This window comes from Pan troglodytes, chromosome X, assembly GCF_028858775.2.
Source record: "Pan troglodytes isolate AG18354 chromosome X, NHGRI_mPanTro3-v2.0_pri, whole genome shotgun sequence".
Classification (NCBI taxonomy): Eukaryota; Metazoa; Chordata; class Mammalia; order Primates; family Hominidae; genus Pan; species Pan troglodytes.
Genome location: NC_072421.2, coordinates 151,877,039 through 151,885,131, shown reverse-complemented (window position 1 = coordinate 151,885,131; position 8,093 = coordinate 151,877,039). Strand labels below are relative to the sequence as shown.

The 8,093-nt window shown below is 60.3% G+C and overlaps 2 protein-coding genes across 7 annotated transcripts; both read left to right on the top strand.

Annotated features, from left to right (window-relative positions):
* Nucleotides 1-2,537: 2,537 nt before the first annotated feature.
* On the top strand, nt 2,538-5,862 carry SLC10A3 (solute carrier family 10 member 3). Of its 6 annotated transcripts, none has more exons than XM_016944591.3 (4): nt 2,566-2,631; nt 2,867-2,918; nt 4,091-4,589; nt 4,677-5,862. In XM_016944591.3, the coding sequence occupies exons 3-4, from the start codon at nt 4,233-4,235 to the stop codon at nt 5,664-5,666; spliced, it is 1,347 nt and encodes a 448-aa protein (XP_016800080.1). In that variant the 5' UTR covers nt 2,566-2,631; nt 2,867-2,918; nt 4,091-4,232; the 3' UTR covers nt 5,667-5,862. The 6 variants fall into 6 exon arrangements, with proteins under 6 accessions (XP_016800079.1, XP_016800080.1, XP_016800078.1 ...); XM_016944589.3 differs by having other exon boundaries at nt 2,586-2,631; nt 2,867-3,283; XM_016944590.3 differs by having other exon boundaries at nt 2,538-2,631; nt 4,091-5,862.
* Nucleotides 5,863-6,502: 640 nt separating this feature from the next.
* UBL4A (ubiquitin like 4A) lies at nt 6,503-8,093 on the top strand. Its single transcript, NM_001242421.2, is given in 4 exon segments — nt 6,503-6,636; nt 6,840-6,945; nt 7,194-7,402; nt 7,524-8,093. Coding segments are annotated over 4 exon segments (474 nt in total). The 5' UTR covers nt 6,503-6,588; the 3' UTR covers nt 7,635-8,093.

Sequence of the window (8,093 nt, the reverse complement as noted above, 5' to 3'; positions counted from 1 at the left end):
AGAATTGGTGGCTGCCAAGTGGCTAGTTCCAGGTGAATTTTACTGACAGCGTCAGGCAGGCCCAACAGCACAGGCAAGTGGAATACAAAAATTCCCTTTTCCTTCAAGAAGGACACAACGTTTTGGTTTTCCTTCTTTGGCTTTTCCAGCTGACTCCTTTCTCCCTCTGGCCAATTTTACCCCATCCTCAGACAATCCCTACCCTTACTGCCGTTTTCCAAATTGCAATCTTCAGCCCCAGCATGTGCCTAGTCCAGCCCTTTCACCTGTCCTAGTCTAAATACTGTCTACTTCCATCAGGACCCTTCAACCCCATTTGAAAGGGACAGAACAACCTTTCCAGAACACCAAGTACAAACACACAAATCGCTTCTGCCTTAGTGATCCCTGGAGGCTAAACAATGGCTGAGAGCTATGGCTGCAAATGTTTTTGATCATCCACACATCAAACCCTTGGAGCAACCCTCAGCATATGTATATTTGCTCATATTATGCACACATACTAACTTGAACTTTGTAAAACACACACAAAAATCAATTTTTTTTTTTTTGAGATGGGAGTCTCACTCTGTTGCCCAGGCTGGAGGAGAGTGGCGCGATCTCGGCTCACTGCAACCTCCCCCCACCCGGGGTTCAAGAGATTGTCCTGCCTCAGCCTCCCAGATAGCTGGGACTACAGACACCCACCACCACGCCCGGCTAATTTGTTTGTATTTTTAGTAGAGATGGGGTCTCACCGTGTTAGCCAGGATGGTCTCAATCTCCTGACCTCGTGATCCGCCTGCCTCGGCCTCCCAAAGTGCTGGGATTACAGGCATTAGCCACCGCACCCGGCCAAAAAAACTTTTTAAGCTGGGCATGGTGGCATGCTCCTGTAGTCCCAGCTACTTGGGATACTGAGGTGGGAAGATCGCTTGAGCCCAGGGGTTCGAGGCTGCAGTGATTATGATGGCACTACTGCATTCCAGCCTGGGTAACAGAGCGAGACCCTGTCTCTAAATAAATAAATAAAGTTTTAAAATAAATTTAAATGTCAATAAATTTATTAAAAGTATATTATTTGGCTGGGCACGGTGGCTCACACCTGTAATCCCAGCACTTAGGGAGGCTGAGGCGGGTGGATCGTTTGAGGTCACGAATTTGAGACCAGCCTGGCCAACATGGCAAACCCTGTCTCTACTAAAAAATATAAAAATTAGCCGGGTGGTAGTGGCGCACGCCTGTAATCCCAGCTACTCAGGAGGCTGAGGCAGGAGAATCGCTTGAATCCGGGAGGCGGAGGTTGCAGTCAGCCGAGCTTGTGCCACTGCACTCCAGCCTAGGCGACAGAGCGAGACCCTGTCTCAAAAATAAATAAATAAATAATAAAAACAAATGTATATCATTCATTTGAAACATTAGAGACGTGGATGGTTTTGTTCTGTTCTGTTTCCACATCTGCAACCATGCGTCTTGTGCACCTACCCGGGGCAAATACCTCCGACTCCATCACAGTCTTGACAAGAGGTTGAAGTGTGCAGATTGATTCCAGTTGCACCAATAAGCTTTGGGAACATATGATCCCCCCCCACTCTGTACTGTCTTCTGTACTGCCTTCCGACCTTCTTTCTACACATTCCCATCATATTTTTCCCCAACTTTCTGCCTTCTTTCTCTTCCTTTACCACAAAGCCTCTGCACCTTGCTAGTGGCGCCAAAGTTTGGAAAAGCAGACAAGTCCACTTAATGTTCCACAGTATAGAAATTGGCGTACGCCGGGCGCAGTGGCTCACGCCTGTAATCCCAGAACTTTGCGAGGCCGAGGCGGGTGGCTCACGAGGTCAGGAGTTCGAGACCAACCTGGCCAACATGGTGAAACCCCGTCTCTACTAAAAATACAAAAATTAGCCGGGCGCGGGGGCGGGCGCCTGTAATCTTAGCTACGCGGGAGGCTTAGAGAGGAGAATGGCTTGAACCCGGGAGGCGGAGGTTGCAGGGAGGCGGAGGTTGCAGTGAGCCGAGATCGCGCCACTGCACTCCGGGCTGGGTGACAGAGCAAGACTCAGTCTCAGAAAATAAATACATAAAATAGAAATAGGCGCTCGGTCAATACTTGAACGAAAGGAGGAACTCCGCACAGAGCCTGGCGTCCAGGTCGGTCAAACTCAACCCTGGGGCCCCAGGGCTGGGCACCTTGAGCGGCAACGTGGCCAAAACCCTAACCCCGGGCTCCCAGCCCTAGCAGCAGCCCACGGGCGTCCCAGCCCTGCTAACGTCTAACCCTCTGTCCCATTGCCTTTAGAGGTCGCAGCGTAATCGGGAATGCCTGGGGCTCCCTCCCAGAGCGGGTCGCCCCAGCGATCATAACAGGTTCAGATGCGCTGCCAAGCGATTGGTCCAGGCAGCGCCAAGGGCCGACCAGCTCACCCGCACCGCGCCCGCGCCGGCGCGTCACTCCCAGAGACGTCACAACCGGTCGGAGCCCGGCGAGCAGCCGGAGTTGAGCCGGACGCTGAGGGGGGGGGGCGGGGCCCTGACGCGCGGGGCGGGGAAGGGAGGGGCTTCGGTGGGGCGGGGCCCTGACAGGCCGAGCTCGCGGGCGTCTGCCGGCCAGGCAGACGCTGCAGCTAAGCTGCGCGGTGGCTGTGGCAGGTGAGAGCCTCCGGAAGGGAGGCGGCCTCTGGCCCCGACCCTGCTCCGCGATCGCCCACTCGGGCGCCCGGCCGGGCCTGGCAGGGAAGGGCCGCCGCCGCCGCCGCGCGTTTGCGAGGCCTGGCGGGGCCGCGGGGCCCAGGAATGGCGTAAGGGGCCCCCCGAGACTCCGAGACGGCCCGAGCGGGTCGCCGGCTGTGGGACGGCGGCGTGCCCTTCCTTTCCTCCCTCCCAGGTTCGCGCCCGAGCTCTGCTAGCCACCCGTCCGACAACTTCCGGACTCCCAGGTAGGGAGGAGCCCCTGTTAGCACTGCCAGTTACCCCGAACACTTGGCCGTTTTGGAAGGGCCGGGACTCCCTCCCCTGCCTTGTGGGTGCATCTGCTCAAACTCTGTCGGCCCCTCAAGCAGAAATGGTGTGGGATCTGGGCCAAACCCTTCTTGGAGTGACTCAGAGCCGCCAGCCCTACTGGAGGGATGGGGCATGGGGTGGATGGCCCCTAGCCTTTCCCTTCTGAACTGGTTTGTATCACCCCGGTGGCTTCAGTCCTGGTGCCTTCATCTTAGCTCCTGTACTTTGCCTCTCCCACCCCACTGGTTTTCCTGCCTCCCTCTTCAGAGGTAAGACACATGGCTGGACCAAGGCCTCCAGGGTAAGTGACCCGAACTTCAAGCCAGCAGAGGCCATGTCATCCTAAGCTAGGGATAGGGGAGGCTCGCCGGGATGAACCTTTGGCTTAACCTAACCTCTGCTCCCTACTTCAGCCTCACCCCAGTCTCAGATGACGGGAGGCCAATGCCAAAGACGGATAGGATCTATAGAGGCAGCCTCTTCTAGGACTGGGACACAACAGTGCATGAGGCAACTGACAGGGGTGATGTAAAGCTGTTGTGTCTCCATCCTGGTTGCCCCAGTTCTAGGAGGTGACGTGACACTACGGTGGTCGCTGCCCAGATTGAGAAGTGGAAGGGGGTGTTGCTGGCCGCTAGAAACGCTCATAATTCCACTGAGTTTGAGGCTCTGGTAGGGGCGCATGTGGGCATGGGAAGGAGCCCTGCACTCTGAGCACAGCCTCTCAGATGTAACGCAGTGGCTCTGGGAGCTCAAAGTCTCAGCCCAGTGGGAGCTCTGACAAAAGGAGGAGAAACCCCCCCAGTAGACATGTGGCTCTGTCTGATCCACTCCTGCTGCCCCTTCTGGCAACTTCCCTGGGGAGGGAGGACCTGCTTCCCAGCAGGACCTTCATCGAGTCACTGTAGGGGCAGGTAGAGCGGGCCAGGGAGCCACAGCTGAATGGCACTCAAGGGCCATCACTAGGCATTGCCTCTCCCTTCCTGAGTGTGGGGCAAGGGTCCCTGCTGAGTTTTACTCTTAGCAGTGGGCTTCCAGATCCCCATGCTCCTGGGTTCTTGACTGCACACCCTCACCAGCTGCCTCTCTGTGTCCCTTACCTCCTCAGGGAGAGCCCTGCCATCAAGGAAGACAGCACAGGACTGGGACCCACCCATGAACCCTTCTCAGGACAACCCAACAGCACCAGTGGGGATGTTCTCCTAAGCCGCAGAGGGCCTGGGCACGCCATCCGTCCTCCAGGAAGAGCCATGGTGTTAATGCAGGACAAGGGCAGCTCTCAGCAGTGGCCTGGTCTGGGGGGCGAGGGTGGTGGCACAGGTCCCTTAAGCATGCTCAGGGCTGCCCTGCTGCTCATCAGCCTGCCGTGGGGGGCCCGAGGGACAGCCAGCACCAGCCTCAGCACTGCTGGGGGTCACACCGTGCCACCGACTGGGGGCCGCTACTTGAGCATTGGAGATGGCTCTGTGATGGAGTTTGAGTTTCCTGAGGAGAGTGAGGGCATCATCGTGATCTCCAGCCAGTACCCAGGCCAGGCCAACAGGACGGCGCCTGGCCCCATGCTCAGGGTCACCTCCCTGGACACAGAGGTGCTGACCATCAAGAACGTGAGTGCTATAACCTGGGGAGGCGGGGGTGGCTTTGTGGTGAGCATCCACTCAGGCCTGGCTGGGCTGGCCCCACTCCACATCCAGCTCGTGGACGCCCATGAGGCCCCACCCACACTGATTGAGGAGCGGAGAGACTTCTGCATCAAGGTCTCACCTGCTGAAGACACCCCTGCCACCCTCAGCGCCGACCTGGCCCACTTCTCGGAAAACCCAATCCTCTACCTGCTCCTGCCTCTTATCTTTGTCAACAAGTGTTCGTTTGGGTGCAAAGTGGAACTCCAGGTTCTGAAGGGGCTCATGCAGAGCCCCCAGCCCATGCTGCTGGGCCTCCTGGGCCAGTTTCTGGTCATGCCCTTGTACGCTTTCCTCATGGCCAAGGTCTTCATGCTGCCCAAGGTCCTGGCTCTGGGCCTCATCATCACCTGCTCGTCGCCTGGCGGCGGGGGGAGCTACCTCTTCAGCCTCCTTCTTGGAGGGGACGTCACCCTGGCCATCTCCATGACTTTCATCTCTACGGTGGCTGCCACTGGCTTCTTGCCTCTGTCTTCGGCCATCTACAGCCGCCTGCTCAGCATCCATGAGACACTCCACGTGCCCATCTCCAAGATCCTGGGGACCCTGCTGTTCATCGCCATCCCCATAGCCGTGGGCGTGCTGATCAAGTCCAAGCTCCCCAAGTTCTCCCAGCTGCTGCTGCAGGTCATCAAGCCCTTCAGCTTTGTGCTCCTCCTGGGCGGCCTCTTCCTGGCCTATCGCATGGGGGTCTTCATCCTGGCAGGCATCCGGCTACCCATCGTACTGGTGGGTATCACGGTGCCCCTGGTTGGCCTGTTGGTGGGCTACTGCCTAGCCACGTGTCTGAAGCTGCCAGTGGCCCAGCGGCGGACGGTCAGCATTGAGGTAGGGGTGCAGAACAGCCTGCTGGCCTTGGCCATGCTGCAGCTATCCCTCCGCCGCCTTCAAGCTGACTATGCCTCCCAGGCCCCCTTCATTGTGGCGCTGAGCGGCACCTCCGAGATGCTGGCCTTGGTCATCGGCCACTTCATCTACAGCAGCCTGTTCCCAGTTCCCTGAGGCCTCTGGGTCAAGCTTTCATGAGCCCCAGCCCCCATACTCCACCAAAGTTCTCACGCACTATGCACTCAGAAAAATCCAGGCTTATTTTTTTTACTGATTTTTTATTCTCCAGCTTTCAGTGCCAAAGAGGCCATGCTGAGTTAGGTAGGTGGGCGCTGCCCAGAAAATATATTTCAATAAAAGAGAGAAGCAAGCTTGGGTCCCTTCTACTCTTTGCCCTTTGGGGCCTGGGCGTGGGGGTAGAAAGAGTGTGCTGGGTAAGTGTGGACCAGGGTGGAGGGCCAGCTTGGGTGACACGGTGACCCCTGCATAGGCTTTCCCTATCAGCCCTCCCCGGGGGTGTCCCCACTCTGGGAGAGGTGGGAGGATGAGGGCAGAGGCGTAGCCCCCCTGCCCCCTCTCAAGCTCAGTGGAGCGTTTCGCAGCCAGACCAGAAAGGAGGAGGTAGAAAGCCACCAGACAGGGGGCGGGGGCGGGCCGTCTGTGGGTATGCAGGGCCAGGCGCCGCCAGCAGTCCTGGCGCGTGGGGTGGTCCAGGCAGTCCGCGGGGGCGAGCGTACCTTCTGGCCCTCCCTTCTCCATGTCCCAGCTCCCAGATGACGCCAACCTGGCCCGACTGGTTCCTGCTCCCAACTCCCCCGCGTCGTTGCTTTGGGAGGGGTCCGCCGGCCAGGGCGGTCGATGCGCGCGTGCTAGGCGGGACCCCGGGGGGACTCCTCCCGGGGCGCAATTGGGCCGGGGGGCGGGGCCGGGGCGTGGACGGGGCAGGAGGGCGGGGCCGGGAAGCGCGGGCGGCGGGCGCGCCCCTCTCGCTGCTTCCGGCGGCGGCGGGCGGTTCCAGCGCGCGCCCGGGGCGGCGGCGCGCGGCGGGGGGTGGTTGGGGTGCGCGCCGGCCCGAGTGGACGCCGTCGCGACCGCCATGCAGCTGACGGTGAAGGCGCTGCAGGGCCGCGAGTGCAGCCTGCAGGTAGGGTCCCCGGGCCGGGCCGCCGGGTCCGGCGCGCTCTCTCGCCCGCTCCTGGCAGGGGGACCGGCAGGGCCGAGGGCGGGCACGGGGCGGCCGGGCCGAGGGCTGGGAGCCGGGAGAACTGCCCTCGGGAGCGGACGCGTGGGCTTCGCCGTATGGGGGCCGCGGGCTCAACCCTTGCCTCCCACCCTCCGCGCGGCCAGGTGCCAGAGGACGAGCTGGTGTCCACGCTGAAGCAGCTGGTCTCCGAGAAGCTGAACGTCCCAGTGCGCCAGCAGCGGCTGCTGTTCAAGGGCAAGGCCCTGGCAGGTACCCAGGGAGAGGAGACGCCCGGGGAGCCCCGCAGGAAGCGGGACCGGGGTGCGCGGGCCGAGGCCAGCAGCCGTGTGTCGGGTCGGGGTGCGGGCGCCAAGCGCCACATGACCCCAAGGGAGGCGGCCGCATGCCTCACAGCCGGATGCCGCAGCGCTCCGCTCCCGCCGCCCGAGGCGGCCTCGCGTCCCGGGCCACCCCCACGGCGGTGGAGGAGGAGGAACCCATCGATCTGTCTTTGGCAGATGGGAAACGACTCTCGGATTATAGCATCGGGCCCAACTCCAAGCTCAACCTAGTGGTCAAACCCCTGGAGAAGGTGCTACTAGAAGAAGGCGAGGCCCAGAGGCTGGCCGACTCCCCACCCCCGCAGGTCTGGCAGCTGATCTCCAAAGTCTTGGCCCGCCACTTCAGTGCGGCAGATGCCAGCAGGGTCCTGGAACAGCTACAGAGGGTGAGAAGGGTAACCCTGGGCATCCTCTTCAGGCCCAGTTGCTCCCAGCCCCTACCTCTGTTGCAGTGTATGGCCCCCCCGCACTGGCAGCCCCTGAATCTTCCTGCCCTTCTCTCTCCAGGATTACGAGAGGTCCCTGAGTCGCCTGACGCTGGACGACATCGAACGGTTGGCCAGCCGCTTCCTGCACCCTGAAGTGACTGAGACAATGGAGAAGGGCTTCTCCAAATAGAATTCTCGGAGCATGGGGAGGTGCCCAACGCCAGGCTACCGCTGCATGTCGCACTAAGTGTGTTCTCCTGTTGCGGTTGGGCTCATCATCATCGTAGCTGGCATGTACCTGGCTCTGGCCAGGTGCTAGGCACTCCTCACAGCTTGACCTGGGTTTGCTTCCACACCCTCAGAAGAGGAGAGCCGGCACAGCAGAGGCACCGGCGATGAAGTGGCACAGCCCCAGTCGGAATCCAGCGGCTTCTGAAAGTGCCTTGGTGTGAGAAGGAGGAAGGGGCCGCTTGGAGAGCTGGGCTCTCGCGTGTCATGTTTAGCCCACTGAGAATATACCCTCAGGTGACTCCCTCCCGATCCTGAAAGGGAAAGCAGCTGTCACCTGACTTCTGGCGGGTCCAACATAGCCCTCAGCTTACCTCTGCAGGAGGCCAAGTGACAGCCAGCCCTGGAACCCCCCGACCCC

Bases quoted from the DNA above. Each gene is read 5' to 3' on its own strand.
- SLC10A3 (XM_016944588.3), top strand. From the start codon at position 3,261: ATGGCTGGACCAAGGCCTCCAGG. The intron at 3,284-4,090 runs GTAAGTGACCCG...TTACCTCCTCAG, and splicing joins GCTGGACCAAGGCCTCCAGG to GGAGAGCCCTGCCATCAAGG.